At 45.6% G+C, this 20958-nt stretch overlaps 2 protein-coding genes across 2 annotated transcripts in view; one reads left to right on the plus strand and one right to left on the minus strand.

Annotated features, from left to right (window-relative positions):
• The window catches only part of LOC309606651 (uncharacterized protein), a gene marked incomplete at its 3' end in the record, with an annotated part of 48005 nt that overhangs the window by 23600 nt on the left and 3447 nt on the right, over positions 1-20958 (minus strand). The window lies entirely within an intron of this gene.
• On the plus strand, positions 6120-19863 carry FOXR1 (forkhead box R1). Its single transcript, XM_082342170.1, has 6 exons — positions 6120-7305; positions 13254-13328; positions 13430-13677; positions 13919-14145; positions 15022-15260; positions 15744-19863. Exons 1-6 carry the CDS (start codon positions 7245-7247, stop codon positions 15770-15772), a joined length of 879 nt encoding a protein of 292 aa, XP_082198296.1. The 5' UTR covers positions 6120-7244; the 3' UTR covers positions 15773-19863.

Below are 20958 nucleotides of genomic sequence, written 5' to 3' on the forward strand. Positions count from 1 at the left end.
AACCTATAGAATCTATGTCCAGGCTGCAGCTGCTCTCAGTCCTCTCTCTGCCCTGGAGCCCCAAAGTTGCGTTTCCCAGGAGGCAGGAAGGGGTGGATGAGATAAGAATCCAAGAGTCAGGGACGTCCCAGGTGGCGCAGTGGTTAAGAATCTGCCTGCCAATGCAGGGGACACGGGTTCGAGCCCTGGTCCGGGAGGATCCCACATGCCGCGGAGCCACTAAGCCCGTGAGCCACAACTACTGAGCCCGCGAGCCACAACTACTGAAGCCCGCGCGCCTAGAGCCCGTGCTCCGTAACAAGAGAAGCCACCGCAATGAGAAGCCCGCGCACCACAATGAAGAGTAGCCCCCGCTCGACACAACTAGAGAAAGCCCGTGCGCAGCAACGAGGACCCAACACAGCCATAAATTAATTAATTAATTAAAAATAAAAAAGAATCCAAGAGTCAGGGTTCTCAGACTCACACCTGGGCTGTGTTTTGCACCCTCCAGAGCAGGCCACCCAAGCAGGGGCCTGGGGTGGGGGTGTGGCCGAGGCTGGTGCACCACGTGGGGACCAGCAGGGCAAGGGGAAGCACTGGGGGAAAGAGAGGCTCTGACCAGGAAAAGACAGAGGGCCACCAGGGTGAGACCCAAGGACAGGGTGCTGGGGGCAAGGGGAGTGGAAAATAGGCGAAAGGGTCTCTAGGAGGAGACAGCAGAAGTGGAAGAACCCTGCCGGAGGGGGCAAGAGTGGTACCGTGGGGTAACGGAGGGAAAAGAGCGGGAGTGCTCATCCTCATTCACTTGTGTCTTCTCCAATATATATATTCCTTCTAAGGATCTTTGCCTTGCTCTTAGGGGAAAGACCAAAATCTTTGAGGTGACCTTCAAAGACAGCCCTGGGTCTCTCCCCTAACTGCCCCTCAGGCTCTCACCATGTGCCTTCTAATGTCCTGTGTTTCCTCTTGCCTCAGCGCCTTTGCACAGACTATTCCTTAAGCCCAGGCTGCTCTGAAGACTGCCCCCACGCCCACTCCATTCTATTTGCATAGTTAAGCCAGCTTCCCCAGGGAAGCCTTCTCTGACCTCCACCCCCCATTAGGTTGGGTTCTCCTATCCCATCTTTCATAGCATTACTATGTTTATTATGTTGATGTGATTATTCAATTGTCTCCCCACCAGACTTTATGTTCCCTGGGAGTTGTCGGCTTTGCTCCCAAGGGCCTGTAGTACCTTTGCGGTGCCTGGGACACAGTGGATACTCAATAAATATTGTTGAATAAGTGAACGAACGAAAGAATTAACAAGCCCCTGAAGAGAAGGCGGGGGCTAGGAAAGTGCCAAAAATTCTGCAAAAACAATAAAAAATGACACAGAGTTAGAAGATGCCGGAACAATGGTCTAATGATCCCTTTCTAGAGTAATCCAGGAGCCCGGGAGAGGGAGGCAATGGAAGAGAAGAACAACAATATCTATGAATTCCACGAACTCTAACTTAGCATTTATTATGTGCCAGGTGCTACTGGAGGTGCTAGGAATAAACTGTGAAAAGACACTGTTCCTCCCTCGTGGAACTTACATGGAATTTAGTGGAAGATACAGATTCCCCAAAATGTGAACAAGTAAATAAATAAAACTGTCATAAGTGCTATGATAGATGAGAGGAGGTGAACACTGGGACCCTCCTTAGTTTCAGTGGGCCTGACTGAACGGAGGCCTGGCGTCAAGAGGGAGGGTCAGGGAGAATGGTTCAGGCCCTGCTTCCCACCCTAACTGCACCAGCTGAGGGAGGTTTGGTGCCCACCCCTCTTGTACTGTGGGAAGAGCATCAGACAAGGAGCAAAACTGTGCCGCACATTAGAATCATCCAGGGGGGTTTTAAAAATCCCAACACCCAGGCCATACCCCACACCAGAATCAGAATGACTGGGGGTGGGATCCAGGCATTAGTACTTTTTAAAGATCCCCAGGGGATTCCAATGTGCAGCAAAGTTTGGATATTACTGACATAAACATTTTAGAAATTGTGGTAAAATGAACATAACATAAAATGTACTATTTTAACCATTTTTAAGTGTACAGGTCAGTGGCATTAAGTACACTTACATTGTGCAGCCAGCACCACTGTCTATCTCCAGAACCTCAGCAGCCCAAACGGAGATTCTGTACCCATTAAATAATAAGTCCCCATTCCCTCCTCCTCTACCCTTGGCAACCACCGTTCTTTATGTCTCTATAAATTTGGCTATTCTAGATATACAAGTGGAATTGTACAAAATTTGTCCTTTTGTGTCTGGCTTATTTCACTTAGCATAATATTTTCAAGGCTCATCCATGTTGTAGCATGCATCAGAACAATTTAAGGTTAAATAATATTCCACTGTATGTATATACCACCTTCATCCACTGATGGACATTTGGGTTGTTTCCACTTTTAGATATTGTGAATAAGGCTGTCGAACATGGGTATAAAGATGTATGTTCAAATCTCTGATTTCACTTCTTTCGGTTATATACTGCGAAATGAGATGGCTAGATCATATGGTAATTCTACATTTTTTTTTTCAATTTTATTTATTTTTTTTGGCTGCATTGGGTCTTCACTGCTGTGCACGGGCTTTATCTAGTTGCATTGAGTGGAGGGCTACTCTTCGTTGCGGTGCACAGGCTTCTCATTGCGGTGGCTTCTCTTATTGCAGAGCACGGACTCTAGGCGTGCAGGTTTTAGTAGTTGCAGCATGCGGGCTCAGTAGTTGCGGCACGTGGGCCCTAGTGTGCACGGACTTCAGGAGTTGTGGTGAGTGGGCTCAGTAGTTGTGGCTTGCAGGCTTAGTTGCTCTGCAGCATGTGGGATCTTCCTGGACCAGGGATTGAACCTGTGTCCCGTGCATTGGCAGACGTATTCTTAACCACTGTGCTACCAGGGAAGTCCCTACATTTTTTGGTTTGAGGGCCTGCACCATTTTACATTCCCACCAGCTATTCACAAGGATTCCAATTTCTCCACATCCTAGTCAACAGTTGCTATCTTCTGTGTTTTGTTTATTTTTATAATAGCTGTCCCAATGGATGTGGCAGTATCTCATTGTGGTTTTTATTTGCATTTCTCTAATGTTAATGATATAAAAGCACATCTTTTCATGTGTTTATTGGGCATTTGTATTTCTTCTCTGGAGAAATGTCTATTCAAGTCCTTTGCCCATTTTTAAACTGGGTTGTTTGGGTTTTTTGATGAGTTGTGGGAGTTCTTTATATATTCTGGATGTTAACCCCTTATCAGAGATATGATTTACATGATATAAACATTCTTAAATGATACACTAATTTTAAAAGGGCTATGGGGGTGGGGGTGGGGGTGTGATGAACTGGGAGATTGGGATTGACATATATACTCTAATATGTATAAAATAGATAACTAATAAGAACCTGCCGTACAAAAAAATAAATAAATAAAATAAAATTCAACAACAACCAAAAAAGGGCTATAGGGGACTTACTTCCCTGGCACTCCAGTGATTAAGACTCTGTGTTCCCAATGCAGGGGGCATAGGTTCGATCCCTGGTTGGGGAACTAAGATCCCGCATGCCACACAGTATAGCCTAAAAAATAAATAAATAAAAGGAAAAAAAATAAAAATAAAAAATAAATAAAAAGGGCTATAAAAGGGTGGATGCATTACAATAACATTTTTTTTGTTGCTGTTTTGTTTTGTTTTTTTAAATTTATTTTATTTATTTATTATTTATGGCTGTGTTGGGTCTTTGTTTCTGTGGGAGGGCTTTCCCTAATTGTGGCAAGCGGGGGCCACTCTTCATCGCGGTGCGCGGGCCTCTCACTATTGCGGCCTCTCTTGTTGTGGAGCACAGGCTCCAGACGCGCAGGCTCAGTAATTGTGGCTCACGGGCCCAGCTGCTCCCCGGCATGTGGGATCTTCCCAGATCAGGGCTCGAACCCATGTCCCCTGCATTGGCAGGCAGATTCTCAACCACTGCACCACCAGGGAAGCCCACAATAACATTTTTTATAAAACAAAAATGAAACACTCATAAGGAAAAAGATTGGAATAATATACATCAGAATGTAATTAATTATTATCTCTGGTTGATAACAAGAATGATTTTTATTTTATTGTTTTTTCTTTGTGCTTTCTATACTTCCAAGTTTTATGCATCAAACGTATTATTTTTATAATTAGGTAAATTGTCATAAAAGCTATTATTATTGATATTAAAGGTAGAGTCCCAGTAAATTTTTTAAAAGAAAGCTGTTGTTTTCACCATAGTTAAAACAATATATATTGAGGGTCTCCTATGCATCAGGTACTACTCTCAAAATTTCTGGTCGGGACTTTCCTGGTGGCTCGGTGGGTAAGAATCCGCCTGCCAGTGCAGGGGACACGGGTTCGAGCCCTGGTCCAGGAAGATCCCACATGCCACAGAGCAACTAAGCCCGTGTGCCACAACTACTGAAGCCCGCACGCCTAGAGCCTGTGCTCTGCAACAAGAGAAGCCACTGCAATGAGAAGCCTGTGCAGCACAACGAAGAGCAGCCCCCGCTCGCCACAACTAGAGAAAGCCCACGTGCAGAAACGAAGACCCAACGATGCCAAAGATAAATAAATAAATTATTAAAAAAAAAAAATCTGGTCTAGTAGACAAGGAACAGGCAACACAATATAGGGTGGATGAGCTCTGATGGGAAAACCCAGTATGCACAAAGGAACCAGAGGGGGCTGCCTCACCCTCTGGCCAAATCTGAACAATTTAAGAATTAAAACAAATAATTACAGTACTGAATTATGATCCACTCTGTAAAATAAGAATCAATCCTTTGAGTCCATACTGATGACAAATAAACAAAACGAGATAAGGAAAAGCTCTTCTTTACAACAGAATGCCAACTAAATAAATGGAGATGTAATGATTGATTTAGAAAAATCAGGGAATTCCCTGGCGGTCCAGTGGTTAGGACTCAGTGCTTTCATTATCGTGGCCCTGGGTTCAATCCCTGGTTGGGGAACTAAGATCCCGCAGTCAAAAAAAAAAAAAAATCATCATTTCACACCCATGATAGTAATGATTGATTTAGGCAAGAATCGTAAATGGACGCTAGAATCTGTGGGTCCAAACTTGATGAGAAACAGGATTTTAGATCACTTTAAAGTATCTCCTCACAAACTGCTTACTAATTACAAAAGAAAAAAAAAAGGTAACTTCACAGTTGAGAAACATGATGGATACCACAAATAATGAGACAAACTGACATCATGGGCCTCTTGATGTGATGTACTAAGAAGGAAACAAAATCACTTCTCTGGTATTGTTGCCAAAAATGCATAATCTAAGTCTAATTATGAGGAAATCAGGGACATTCTACAAAATAAATGGCCTGTACTCTTCAAAAATGTCAATGTTATGAAAGATTTAAAAGTCTGGTGGGGGAGTGGTGGGATGAATTGGGAGATTGGAATTGACATGTATACACTAATATGTATAAAATAGATAACTAATAAGAACCTGCTGTATAAAAAATAAATAAATAAAATTCAAAAAAAATTTAAAAATAAATAAATAAAAGTCTGAGAAACTGCTCCAGATTAGAGACTAAACAGACATAAATATTAAATGCCCTGCATGATCCTGAATTGGATTCTAGACCAGAAAACAAATTAAAAAAATAAAGGACACTATTGGGACAATTGGTGAAATCTGAATAGAATGTGTATCTCAAACATAGTATTGAATCAATGTTAAATTTTTTTTTTAAAGAATTTTTTTTAACGCATTGTTTACTTTGTTTATTTATTTATTTTTGGCTGTGTTGGGTCTTCATTTCTGTGCGAGGGCTTTCTCTAGTTGTGGCAAGCGGGGGCCACTCTTCATCGCGGTGCGCGGGCCTCTCACTATCGCGGCCTCTCTTGTTGTGGAGCACAGGCTCCAGACGCGCAGGCTCAGTAATTGTGGCTCACGGGCCTAGTTGCTCCGTGGCATGCGGGATCTTCCCAGACCAAGGCTCGAACCCGTGTCCCCTGCATTGGCAGGCAGATTCTCAACCAATGCGCCACCAGGGAAGCCCATCAATGTTAAATTTTGATGATTTTCTTGTTTCTGATTTTCTGGTTATGTAAACCAATATCCATGTTTTTAGTAAATACACACTGAGGGCTTCCCTGGTGGCGCAGTGGTTGAGAGTCTGCCTGCCAATGCAGGGGACACGGGTTCGAGCCCTGGTCTGGGAGGATCCCACATGCCACGGAGCAACTAGGCCCGTGAGCCACAATTACTGAGCCTGCGCGTCTGGAGCCTGTGCTCCGCAACAAGAGAGGCCGCGATAGTGAGAGGCCCGCGCACCGTGATGAAGAGTGGCCCCCACTTGCCGCAACTAGAGAAAGTCCTCGCACGGAAACGAAGACCCAACACAGCCATAAATAACTAAATAAATAAATAAAATAAAATAAAGGGAAAAAAAAGTGATATTAAAAAAAAAAAAAAGAAAATACACACTGAAGTATTTGTGGGTAAAGGGACATGACGTCTGCAAATTACTCTCACAGTTCAGAAAAAATAATGTATGTCTTACATACATGGAGACAAAAGCAAAAATGTGATGAAATGTTAATAATTGGTATAATTGGTGAGTTACAGGATTTAGCTATACTGGAATTTTTTATAGTATTCTTGGGACTTTTCTGTAAATTTGAAATTATGCAAAACAAAATTTAAATATCACCATTCAAAAAAATAAAATAATAAAAAAATCACCATTTAATCCTATCTCCACCATATACTTACAGATGTAATCTTGGATAAACCATGAAATCTTCCAAACTTCTAGAAAGTAGCTATTAACACCACCACGGGATCATTCTTCAATGGTAGACTGATTTACTAAATAAAAGAAGAGCTTGGTGCAAATGTAGAGGGGAAAGAGGGCCGGGGGTACCTCCCTTCTGGACCCCCAAGGTTCCCAAATGAAAGCGGGGCAGGGGGGGCTTGCAGAAAGACGTGGCAAGGAGCACTCAGTGGAGGCTCGAGAGCAAGGATGTCAGATGGACCGGGCACACCTGAGCGGGCTCCGACCTAACTCAATCAGAGCGCGGGTATTTGAGGAAGTGCCTCCTAGGCCTCAGCCTCAGTCTCTCCAGACTCTCCCACCCTGTGCCGGCTCTCCCTCCTCTAGCTAATCGTGGATCTGAAGCTCCAGCACCTAGACTTCTGGGCCAGCCTCCATGGCCAGGTCCCGGGATTGCTGGACTGGGACATGGGGAACGAGTGCTTTCTGGCCTTCACCACTACGCACCTGCCCTTAGCGGAACAGAACCGTGAGTGTCCGAGAGGGGGGTCGTGGGGGATGGGCGCGCCGCGGAGGGTCGGAGGCTCCTGGGCGCGCCGGACCGGAAGCTCCCCGGCCTTTGACTCGCTTGCCACTCGCCCCCACGAGCCCCGTGACGTATGTCGCGTTACCGGGCCCCGCGCCCCCTTTGCTGAACCCCGGAGCTCCCACCCCGCCCCCACTTTTTCCGAGGGGCAATGGAGTCCCCGCCTCGACCGAAAGCCCAGGGAGGGCAGGGGTCCTGCCTGAACACGGCCTTTCAATCCTACCCCACCCACCCTGGCTAAATCCCAGAACTTTCTAGGCCTCTTCTCGGCCTTTTCTCCGTGGCGCCTACGCCATCGGGGCACACTACGTTTCCGTTCATCTTTCTCTTAAAATCTTTTTAAAATCGGTTTTGTTCGTGGCTGTATCCCCACCTCTTAATACATTGTCTGACACCTAGAGGTGCTCAATATTTGCTGAATGGATAGTTGACCGTTGTCTTTTAAAAACTTTTTTTGTTTGGTCCTCAAGTGTTGCGATTTGAGTTAATCACCTCCTACATTCATGGTACATGATTGCCATCTGTTTGGGCAAAGTACTTGGATTAACTCATTCAATCCCCACCCACTTTTGTCACCTCCCACACTCCCAAGTATCTACCCTAATCCGTTTAATGTCTTTAGATAGGTGTATCTTTGAAAACTGTTTAGCATTATTTTGCTTTTATAGGTGAACTTAATTTACATAAACTCATTGCTTTTTTTCCCCTCATTCAAATTGTTTTTAAGAGTTATTTCGGTTGCTAAATGCAGATCTGGTTCATCATTTCTGACTGCTGTGCGGTATTCTATCATCTGCATACATTACTTTTTGCATTTTAATTCTCCTTACTGACGGAGACAAAACTCCACTGGAACTCTTTGCCACCATAAGTAATGCTGACGAACATTCTTGTATCTTCACTGATTCAAGAAATATTTATTGAGCACCTCCAATTTGCCAGGCACTGTTCTGGACACTCACGTGATACATCATGAACAAAACAGACAAGTCTTCATGGAGCTGACATTCTACTGGGGCCACACAGGCAATCCACATTTAAAAAAAAAAAAAAAATATATATATATATATATATATATGGTATGTTATAAGGTGATAACTGAGATGGGGGAAAAAAGGACATGGTAAGAGGGCTCAGGAATGGGGGCTGGGAGGTGGTGGCAGCTACAGTTTTAAATAGGGTCATCAGGTTGGTCTTCATTGGGAACATAGTATATGAGCAGAGCAGAGTTGAAGGAGGTGAGATAGTGAGCCGGAGGATACTTAGAGGAAAATTTCCCAGGCAGAAAAAATAGCCAGTGTAGAAGCCCTCAGGAATATGCCTGGAGGAACCGGTAAAGAGGCCAGTGAGGCTGGATCAAAGTAAATAAAGAGGAGAGTTCAGAGGGTGTGGGTCATGGAGCAGAGATCAGGAAGAGCCGTCTTCCCCTTTGAGGGCGTTAGGGTTGACTCCAAGTAAGATGCAGCATGGTTGAAAGGTTTGGAACAGAGGAGTGACATGATCGCCAGCTTAGTGAGTGACCTGTGCCATTGCATAGTGTGCCTATACTTGGTTTAATGTCCTGCTATCACTGTCTTAAGATTTTTAATAATTTTTGAACAAGGAGGCCCACATTTTCCTTTTTTGAACAAGGAGGCCCACATTTTCCTTTTGCACTGGGCGCTACAAATTATGTAGCTGATCCTGAATGATCTATAGTCTGAAAAGATCACTGTGGCTGCTGGGTTGAGGGTACACTGTAAATGTAGAGCGACTGGGAAGCCAGGAGACTAGTTAGGAGGCTACTGTAGTAATCCAGACAAGAGCTGATGGCAGACTGCACCACCAGGGTGGTGGCAGAGGATATGGTGAGAAGGTAGAACCACGTGGATTCGCTTGATGGATTGGATGTGTGGTGTAAAAAAGAGAGATTAGAGGATGACTCATCCAGAGTTTTTGGCTGATCAAGAGCAAGGATGGGTTGTCTTGTAGTGAGATGGGGTAAGCTCCTGATAGGATGTTTAGGGAGGAAAATCAGGAATTCTGTTCTGAACATGCTGAGTTTGAGATATTTTTTAGATATCCAAGTAGAAATGTTGAGTAAGCTGGTGAATATATAAGTCTGCAATTCTGGAGAGAGGTATGCAGATATAAATTTTGAGAGTCTTTGGTACACGCCTGGCATTTAAGGGGTGAGAATAGAGAAGAACCAAGGATGAGCCCTGGGGGGCATTCCATTCTAAAGATATTGGAGAGGAGATAAACCAAAAAAACTGAGGAAGTGACCGTTAAGAATCAAAACTGATATTGTGGTTTCCTGGAAACCAAGTGAAGAAAGTGTTTCAATGAAGGAGTGGTCACAGGACAGGAACACTGCTGTGAGAGATCAGGTCAGAGGTGGGCTGACTATTGGATTTAGCAAAGCAGAGCCTTGATTATATGGTTTTGGTGGAGTGCAGCCTTGATCATAGTGGTTTTGGTGGAGTGGTGGAGGAGGAAGACTGATTGGCAAGGCTTTAAGTGTGGAAGGGAGAGGAAGTGGAGACAAAGTATAGGCAATTCTTTCGAGGAGTTCTTCCTCAAAGGAAAGCAAAAATATGGAGTAGTGGCCTGGCACAGAAAGTGGGGATAAAAGAAGTTCTTGTTTTTAATAAGATGAGAGAATTAACAGCATATTTGAATGATGATAATGGTCCAGAGACAGAAATTTATAACAGAAGAGAGAGGAGACTGGAATTCCCTGGCCGTCCAATGAGTAGGACTTGGCGCTTTCACTGCTCCCTGGTCAGGAAACTAAGATCCCACAAGCCTCCTGAGGCCAAAATAAATTTCAAACACTGTCCTTGAGGAGGTGTGGGGCCACCTGTGTCAGAGAGAGCAGGGGAGGGAGATGGACAGAGGCACTATCCTTTGATCCCACTGAGATCACCCGTCTGTTGATCTCATCACCCTTTCCCTGCTCTCAAAGAGCAGAGTTAGAGAGGATGTCCTCTCTTTAACTAACCTAGAATCCCCCAGTCAAACAGGCTCACTCTCTTGCATACACCGTTGACTCCTTTGGCTCTCTATGGCTTTGGAACACTTGCTTGGCCAAACCACAACCCTGATTAAATCCAGCTCTACCAAACAAGTGCTCCAAAGCCATAGATCAATGGATTGGGGTTATCAGTTGGTATCAAAAGAGATGGTTGGAAAGAGGAGGTGGTGCATTTTTACATGGTGCAAAAATGAGGTTATGGAGAGGTTGCAGTTATTGGTTTAGGTTATGACAGTGAGGACTGTCTATGTTAGGATGGAAGGCAGAATTTTGGGAGGAGAAGAGTTCAAGAAACTAGAGGCCAGGTTATTAGGATAATCATCTATGTATCTATTGAACTAGCCAAGATTTAAGGCAGGAGTAGCACTAGTGACAGTGAGCCAGGAACTAAATTCCTCTAAATGAGGGGGAGTGGCCGAGAATTTGGTAGATGATGGTAGCAATGAAAATTAGTATATAAATTCCTCTTTTAACTTGAGTAGACACACCCAGGATTAGACAGTAAATTGTAGTGCTGCCTGATTATTCTTCACCAGCACCGGTTGCTATTCAGATGTAATAAAGGATCCTATTTCAGTGCATCTTTGCCAACACTTGGTATTACCTCTTTTTATAATTCTTGTCAGTTTGATGTAAAGTATTATATCATTCTTTTATTGTGTTCCTATTACTAGTAAGGCTGAGCATCTTCAGGTAGCCTCTCCTTCTGAATACTGATTCGTATCTTTCACCCATGTATAGATTTGTCTTAGCCTTTTATTTTTTGATTTGTAGGAGGTGTCTATCAGAGAATTGAGAGTTCTGGAGATGATTTTTTTTCTGGTTTATTATCTATGGATTTTTTTTTCCCTTGTGAGTTTTACTGTGCAGAACCTTTCAATTTTTATGTGTTATAATATCTGCATTAAATGTATAGGTTAATTTGAGGATAATTGGCATCTTTATAATATGTATTATATGTCTTTGTTTATTGAAGTCTTTTAGGTCCTTAAGTAGTAAGTACATCTTTTTCACATAAAGGTCCATTCTTTGATGAGTTAATCCCTAGATACATTATAACTTTGGTTGCTATTGTGAACAGCACCTTTTTGGAAAAAAAAATTATGTTCCAGTTTCTTAATGCTGGTATAGAGGAACAGTGGTGATTAGTATGTTGGTCTTATATCCAGCAAACTTGCTGGACTCTTATCGGTTCTAGTAATTTATATATCGATTTTGTATGGTTTTCTGTTAATCTATGTTTTTTTCTGTAAATAATTATAGTTTTGCCTTTTTCTTTCTTGTATCTCTTACTACTTTTTCCTTTTTAGAATACTGTGTTGAACATTAACGATGTAATGGGCATCCTTTCTAATTACTGAGCTCTCTAATAAGTATATCATCATTTTCCAGACAAAAACCTAGATTCATCTGTAATATGATGACACTCATGGGGACAATGAGGGGGACAAAAATAGTTCCCCCTACCTGGACCAGAAGCCAGCTTCATGTCGAGCAGCTAGCTCTAATATATACCTGATTTACTCTGAGCCCACCATGTATTCATTCATCCAGTTAAGTTGAGCTCCTCCCATGTGCCAGGCAGTGAAGGAGACAGACCTGGAGATAGACACTAAGCAGGTAATTACAATAAAATGTGTGCTACGGGAGTGTTTGGACAGGTAGTCAGAGAAGGCCTGCTTTAGAAAGATGTTTAAACAGAGACCTGATGGGTGAGTAGCATTTAACTAGGCAAGCAGGAAGAGGGAAGAGTGTTTCTTTCCAGCAAAGGGAACAGCTTATGGGAAGGCAGAGGATCTAGATGTGGTCTGTTGGAGATGGGTGGAGAGCCTGGGAGGAATGACTCAACACTGATGAGAAGCCAGGGTCTTGTAGACTATCTCAGGAATTTAGATTTGGCCCAAAGGCAATGGAAAGCCATCAAAAGGCTTTACACTGAAGGGTGGCATGATTGGATTAACATTTTGGGAAGATCACTCAAACTGCAATACGGTAAATTAAAGAAAAGAAGATAAACAGACCTTTTAGGTTATAGGCTTGGACTAGGATGGTAGAACTTGGTGATTGATTGGGTGTGGCTGTACGGGAAAGAGGAGTCAAGAATGATTTCCACTCATGGACATAGAAAACAAACTTATGGTTACCAAAGGGGAAGTGGTGGGGGGGGGCGTGGGGGGGATAAATTAGGAGTTTGGGATTAACAGATACACACTACTGTACATAAAATAGATAACCAACAAGGGCCTACTGTAGAGCACAGGGAACTATGTTCAATATCTTGTAATAACCTACAATGGAAAAGAATCTGAAAAAGAATATGTGTATATATATGCGCGTGTGTGTATGTGTGTATAAAACTGAATCACTTTGCTGTACACCTGAAACGAACACATTGTATATCAACTATACTTCAACTAAAAAATTGAGAAAAAAAAAAAAAAGAATGATTTCCAAGTATCTAGCCTGGACAGCTGGTTAGATGGTGCCATATGCTGAAACAAGGAATGCAGGAGCAAGAGCAGGAAAATGGAGTCGAGTTTTAGAGATGTTGTTCAAATACCTGTGGGTTATCCCATGGGCAGTTCTAGTTAAGGGCTGGCAGAGAAGTCTGGGCTAGAGATAAAGATTTGTAAGCCTTGAGTTTATAGATGGTGACTGACTAAAGTAACAGGCATTAATGAGATGGTTTAGGGGCCGTAATGTGGGGTGAGAAGAGAAGAATGCAGAGGAGAATGAAAAGGTCAGAGAGGTAAGGGGAAACCAGTAGAATATGGCATCATAACTTCCCAGGCAGGGCCCGTAGCCACCTCCCAGGGAAGCTTCAAGGGGCCAAAATGAAAATCCTAGGATGTTTTGACTCTCTTCTTTTTGCTAGTTGCCAGATATAAACTCCGAATAGTTGAGCCACCAAAACTACCTCTGGAAAAAAAACCCAACCCTGATAAAGATGGTGAGTAGATGGGAGTGAGTTCTCTGACATGGCCCTGTGGCCTGGGCGGGACACCCAAAGCCCATGACCTATGGCCCGCAATCTCCTTTTTCTCTGCACAGGTCCAGATTTCGAGCCCAACCTGTGGATGTGGGTAGACCCCAACATCGTGTTCCCCCCTGGAAAGCTGGAGGTCCCAGAACCCAGTAAGGGGAAGAATCTGACAAGCATAGTCCCTTCCCCTCAGCCACCCCCGAAAGAAGACGACTTTGCCAAATGCCCACAGGCCACAGTGGTGGAGTCGCCATCACTTTCTGGAGACCAGTATCCCCCTCAGAAGTGGTTTGCCTCTTCCCCCAGCAACTGGGAGGTAGGGATTTCTGGGGTGTGGGCTGGACTTAGGATGTAGGCAGGGTGGGCACAGGGATGATGCAGCAGAGAGTTCTGTTTTCTTAGGGTTAACAAAGGGTTAATGGGTTCAGAAATTAGCTGTGCCCCTGGGTTGGGGAGAAGCCCAGACGGTGGCCCTAGACCACCACCCCTTCCTGCCACTGCACCCCTGGAGTAGAGGCCGTGGAGTCAGGACCAGTTCCTACTCTGTGCTCCTCTAGCTCACAGAAGAGGAGGAGGCTGAGGACCAGGATGACAGCTCCTCTGTGGCTCTCCCGTCCCCTCACAAAAGGGCCCCCCTCCAGAGTCGGAGGCTTCGGCAAGCCAACAGCCAGGAGGGGGGGCTGTGGTCCCGGCCCCCTCTCAATTACTTCCACCTAATTGCACTGGCATTAAGAAACAGTTCCCCCTGTGGCCTCAACGTGCAACAGATCTACAGTTTCACTCGGTATGTGCGGGGGGGCCCTGTGAGGAGGGCGAAGGGAGGGGGCAGGGCCCTGCTCTGATACCTTCCAGGCCCTGGGCTGCTGCTTCAGTTCCCCCATCTGGGGCTGAGAGGATACTTCTCCTTTCCCAGCCACTGGTTCTGGGTTGTCCCCGAATGTGTGTCCACACCTCACATAGACAGGAAGATAGCCACCCCACCCCCTTTCACATCTAAGAAACTCCAACCTTTTTATACCTTAGTTCCTTAAAATATAAAATCACCCGGGTCATAAATTCTCCCATCTTCCCTCTCAAGAGGGAAGTATAAAATCTGGTTTAAAATAAACCCAGTATAAAATCTGGTTTCCCCAACAGTTTCTCACATGCTTTCCCTTTGGACTGAGCTGCCTGGCACAGCCTGTTCCCCAAGGACCCGGGGAAGCCTGGCTGAGAAGGGATTTACGTTGAGCTTTGAGAGTCGGGTACCCATGACTGACGAGTTTCTCAGACCTTTTCCCTCTATTATCAGACGAGTCACAGAGTATTAATCCTCAAGAGGCATCCTCCTTGACCAGGATTCCTCTGACAGGAGCTTGTTGGCCTGATTTCTGCTCTGTTCCTGTTGCAAGTCAAACTCCTGAGCCCTCGGAGGGAGGGAGGAAAGCGAGCCGGGGAGTGGGGGCAGTGAACTGGGTCTATAAGGTGAGGCTCTGCACAAGCACTGCGCCAGGTGGAGGTCTGACACATGCTCAGTCGGCAGAGTGCGTCGTGGGCCAGCTTGCCCTTCTCCGAAGTGAGAGAAGGGCTGAGGCTCCTGGCCCCGGGGGAGAACATTCTCCAGGGTAAGGCGTCTCCCAGAGAGACCACACCTCTCCTTACCATTCCTCCCTGTCTGCAGACAACATTTCCCCTTTTTCCGGACGGCTCCTGAAGGCTGGAAGAATACCGTGCGTCACAATCTCTGTTTCCGAGACAGCTTTGAGAAAGTGCCGGTCAGCATGCAGGGTGGCGCCGGCACACGGCCCCGATCCTGCCTCTGGAAGTTGACCGAGGAGGGACACCGCCGCTTTGCAGAGGAGGCCCGCGCCTTGGCCTCCACTAAGCTGGAAACTATCCAACAGTGCATGAGCCAGCCAGGTGTGAGGCCTCGTCACACGTGGGGCCGAGGGAAGGGGCCCTGAAGATCCTGACCCAAGGCCGAGTGTGCGGAGAAGGAGCCAGGGTCACACGGGGGAGGGGGCGGGGAGGGGGTGGCACCTTCTGTAGGAAGGGGAGAGGAGAGCAGTGTTCTGAGACCCTGGGGTGGTGCCTGCGTCAGGGGTCCCCCCCACACACACAAGCACGGAACCTGAGGTGCTGGGAGTTGATGGAGAAACAGCTAAGGTGCGGCTGGCCCTACTCACAGCCCTGCAGCTTGGGGAAATGGTGACCACACAATGTGAGAAGCATGGTATAAGCAGTTCTCTGCAAAGGGGGCTTTTTCTTCTCCTGGAGACCAGGTGGCATTTGGGCCTTGAGAGAGGAAAAGTAGATCATTTGCCGTGAGAGAGCTTTCCAGGCTTAGGGAACGGCGTCTGCAAACGGCAGATAGATCCCTTTGACTTTCTTCTTTCCTTACAGATGTGATGCCCTCCCTCTTTGACCTTTAGTTCCACAAACCAACCGTCAGCCCATGCCTTATTAAAGTTATCTGCAGCACCCTGGTGTGTGCGTGGTCTGAGGATGGGGCAGGGGTGGGGGTGGAGGTGAGCTCTGAGGTTGGAAATGGGATGCCCTCAGAGCTGATGGGTGGGGCAGTTGCCTGATGCACAGCAAAGGGAGCCCATACTCTTCCTTCTTCAAAGGAAGAAAACACTCAACCCTCTTTAGGGTCCCATTTTTCTTGGGAGATGCTATCATAAAGTAGCCAGGCCTGCAAAAGGCCCCCCCAAATCACCACCCACTCATAGGAGTGGATGTAATCAGCTGGGGACAATGAGGAGAGGCCTAGGGAAACACATCATCTATGGAACAGTTGAAGGAAAGACCCTTATAGGAGGCCATGAAGGAGCAGTGAGAAAGGTGAAAGGAAAGAATTTCTTGAGAAAAGGAGTAGCCAGGCTTAAGTCTCATTTCCCCCATTTAAGCATTGGGGGTGAGGGGTGGGAACTGAGAGCTGAGAGGCATGGCCCTTCCATATTTCCGGTTTCAGTAGAAACCAGAGTACTTGTCCTTAGAGGCTGCAGATCACAGCTGGGCTGCTGTGGCTTCCCTGGTTGCAGGAGACCGTGTCCAGGGCAAGGCCAGCTGCCAGCCTCAGACCTGAGGGATAGGGAGAAGCCAGGGGGACAAGTAAGGAAGGAACGAGATTCAGAGCTGTGCCGGGATGCCACGGACATTCCCACAGTGCTTGAAGTTCACGCTGGGTTTCCCACAGGGCTGAGATGACCCTTCTCATTCCCTCTCCTGCTCTTCCCTCACCCCACAACAGGCCTGTACAGAAACATGGCTCCAGCCTCAGACACTGTCCCAGAGGACTGGGCATCACTACTCCCCAGAGGTAGCAGTGGGTGGTGCGTGAGTCTCAAGAAGGGCACTGGCTCTCAGCTCTGATGTAGCTGCTTGCTGCTCTTGCATCCTCGTTCTAGAAGAACCTGCCTCAGGCAGCCACTTTCTCTTTAAGCTTGAGTGTCTTGATCAGGAAAATGAGTTAATGATGGCTCTTTCTTTTTTTAATTTTTATTTATTTTTATTTTTTTTGGACACACAGCATGGCATGTGGGATCTTAGTTCCCCTACCAGGGATTGAACCCGCGCCCCCTGCAGTGGAAGCGCGGAGTCTTAACCACTGGACCGCCAGGGAAGTCCCTGATGGCTCTTTCTTAGTACTGTACCAGCATTGAGATGTGGGGGGATGGAGTAGAGTGCTTCATACCAAACCTGGCTCCCAGTTCTAAATAAATGGTAGCTGTTTTTTTGCTTCTTGTGATGTCTAGTTAGGACCCGCCTCCTTCCTCCAGGATGCTGGTGGGCTAGTGATGGCCTGGATTTACTTTCAGCACTTGGCAACTCTCAGTGGGAGCCGGGACCTTGCTCCATCTCTGACTCCCCGCTCTGCTCCCGCTCAGCAGATCACCTGTCATCTCTCACTGTATCTTCTTTAGCACAGTTTTCTTAACATTTCTAAACTTCAGTTTCTTTTGCATGCAAATTGGGGATAGTAAAAGTACACACAGATTTGATTTGGGAACTAAATAGGACAATGGAAAGTGTGTAGTCCTGTGTCTGGCATATTAACACTGAGTGCTTACAATTGGACCAGACATCATTCTAAGTGCATTTGCAGGTTTAATCCATACAGAGGCCTTAAGGAGTAGGTACTGTTATTCTTCTCAGGTCATTGAGTGTGATAGCTATTTAAGGAGTTGCCTTCATTTCTGTCCACTTATTCAGCCCTTAATCCCTTGCAGTCTATAGCACTATAAAATCAGACTGCCTCCTCCCTAGTCTCTGAAACATGGTATTCCTGAAAAGCATGGCCCATGCCCTATCTGACCAAAATCTTTACCTTTGAAGAAAGGCCCCAGTTCATCTGCTTGGTTTGCACGTTTTTGGTAACAGACATGCAGTCTCGCCCTAGTCACTTGTCCATCACCACAACCACCTCTGCTCTACCCGCTCCAGCTTTGCATTCATTCTGGAATATGCACCAAAAGCAGTGCTAGGCCAGGGGCTCTCACTGGCCCTATGGTTGCTGCAAGGATGTGGGGGATTGGCAGGCCCAGGAGTGTCGAGTGTCAGTGCAGGAGGCAGTGTCTCACCTTAAAGAGCTGAGCCTCATACCGAAGGCCATTGAGAATGAGCTGAGCCAAGAACCTAACCCGGTTTTACACCTAAGCAGAAAGTATTTGTTGTGTTGTTTTATTATATACTGAATTTTCCAGGAATGCAACTCTTATGTAAAGTGAAGGAAGACTGTACTTTTTTTAGTTTGGAAGTTTTCTGAGAGTTGTTTGCCATTTCGGAAAACCACTTCACTGACAGCAAAGCTGCTCTGGTATTTAACTCACCAATACCACATGCCTGTATTGGTCTGTTTGTATTTGTTGTAATCATTGGGATTCTACATGTATGAACAAATATTTAGCTATTTCAAGGTAGCCAATATACAGAAAAAAGTCTTTTCAGGACTTCCCTGGTGGCGCAGTGGTTAAGACTCTGCACTCCCAATGCAGGGGGTCCGGGTTCGATCCCTGGTCAGGGAACTAGATCCCACACGCATGCTGCAACTAAGGAGCCAGCGAGCCACAACTAAGACCTGGTGCAAACTAATTAATTAATAAATTAAAAAATCAGAATAGCTCTATATCCATTTTTAAAAAAGTATTTTCAATAATCATTTGAATGACTTCTCTTTAAGCTATTCACAATAAGTATCTACAAATTTTTAACTGTCTCATATTTTCAAATATAGTTTATTGGACTTCCCTGGCGGCGCAGTGGTTAAGAATCCACCTGCCAATGCAGGGGACATGGGTTTGAGCCCTGGTCTGGGAAGATCCCACATGCCACGGAGCAACTAAGCGCATGTGCCACAACTACTGAGCCTGCGCACTACAGCCCGCGAGCCACAACTACTGAAGCCCGTGCACCTAAAGCCCATGCTCCACAACAAGAGAAGCCACCGCAATGAGAAGCCCACGCACCGCAACGAAGAGTAGCCCCTGCTTGATGCAACCAGAGCCACGTGCAGCAACGAAGAGCCGACACAGCCAAAAATAAATAAATAAATTTATAAAAAAGAATATATATAGTTTATCCATTAGAATACATTTCTCTCCCTTTATTTTTCTGTTGTATTACCGTTAGAGCATTACAGTTTGATTTTTTTTTAAATAGTATGTGTAGGTAGGTTATTTTATCAGTAAGGTTCATTTCAGGGTGGTAAAGACGGTCTTACAGAGTATTTGCTCCATTCCTAGGGTGTTAAGGCTGATGAAGTAGAAAACCACCAAACCAAGCAACGTATAAGATACAGTCCCTGTCCCAGAGGCGCTCACCCTCAGTGACCTTGGCAACCAGTGAGGACAATACAATGGAATAAGTCCCGTTCATGTCCAAACCCCAGAGCCTAGCATGGGGCCCATTAGGTAGTAAGAATGCTCTGTTTGCTAGGACTTGTCACTAGTAACTTCCCTAACAGGCAGATTCCTTGTTCTCTGGAAGCACAGAGAAGAGGGCAATTAGCGTGAGAGGAACTGGGGAAGACTTCTCACAGGAGACGTTAGCACAGGGTCTGCTTTCCAAGTCTGGAAAACAACAGCTAGCTCTTCTCCGGAAGTGATGTCCCCTGCATTGGCAAGCAGATTCTTAACCACTGTGCCACCAGGGAAGTCCAACTCCCTTTTATTTTTTAAATGATGCTTAGCCACTCATTGAAAGTGGCTTGGAGGGGGCAAACATGGAAGCAGGAAGGCCTGTAGGGAGGTGACTGCAGAATCCAGGTGGCAGTAGAAATGGAGAGCAGCAGCCTGATTTGATGATATAGCTTGGAGGCAGAATCAACACGTCAACAGTATTGACTAGATGCAGGAGGAGAAAATAATGACTCTGAGGTTTCTGGTTTGAATGACTGGATGAATGATGAGGAGGGGAAGCCTGTGTAGGAGCAGCAGGTTTGAGCAGTTTTGTGTTTAGAATGTGTGAGACATCAGGGTGGTTATAATTGTTGTAAGTCTGGAGTTCAGAAGATAAGCCTGAGCTGAAGACGTAAATACATTTGAGAGTCAGGGGGATATAGACAGTATTTAAATCATACTCAATGTACTGGTGTAGAAAGATATTCATAATACATTTTTAGGGCTAAAAAGACAAACAGTAGCAGAACAGTATGTTGTCTACGCACAGAAAATGTCTTGAAGAAAACAGGTATCAGACAGTAATAGTCATCTTTGGGGATTGGCGGGTGGCAAAAAGATATGGAGGCCAATCCCTTTTTATTTATTTATTTATTTATTTTAAAAATATTTATTTATTTGGCTGTGCTGGGTCTTAGTTGCAGCACGCGGGATCTTTAGTTGTGGCGTGGGATATAGTTCCCTGACCAGAGATAGAACCTGGGCCCCAGGCATTGCGAGCGCAGAGTCTTAGCCACTGGACCGCCAAGGAAGTCCCCCTTCTTATTTATAGCTTCGGTACAGGGGTTTTTTTCTTTTTTAATAAGAAATTACTTTTTAGAATTTTTAAATAAATAAAGCTATCTACTAGCCTATTTTGTAGTTTGATACTCTAATTGTTAGGGAACCATTGACTGATACCACCCACCTTGGCCAGGCACAATGATAACCACTTGCATGAGTTGTCTCACAACACGAGTTCCCAATAAGGAACATGGTGCTGCCACCGAAAACTAACCAGGAGAATCTGGGAGGGGCCAAAAGGAGGGAGGAGATGCCAGCCCATAATATTGTCCTGCCAACCTCTCAGAATCCTTTGCACTGGAATCCATCTTGGCTGAGAGATGCACGCGCCACCAGGAAGGACCCTGAGTCAGACCAAATATAGGCCAAGAAAGATGACTGGCCAGAGACAACCCTGAAAACTAACCCCATTACCATGAAACCTGAGACTGCAAGCCACATGGCAGAGCAGTTCTCCTGGGTTCCCTTACCCTGCTGCTCTCCACCCGGGTGCCCCTTCCCAATAAAGTCTTTTGCTTCGTCAGTACATGTATCTCCTCAGACAATTCATTTCCGAGTGTTAGACAAGAGCCCACTCTTGGGCCCTGGAAGGGGTCCCCTTTCCTGCAACATAATTAGCAGGCTGTTAGCTGCATGCTTCTGAGGCTCCTTCCCAG

Source organism: Balaenoptera borealis, assembly GCF_965194805.1.
Source record: "Balaenoptera borealis genome assembly, chromosome: 11".
In the NCBI taxonomy this organism is placed as follows: domain Eukaryota; kingdom Metazoa; phylum Chordata; class Mammalia; order Artiodactyla; family Balaenopteridae; genus Balaenoptera; species Balaenoptera borealis.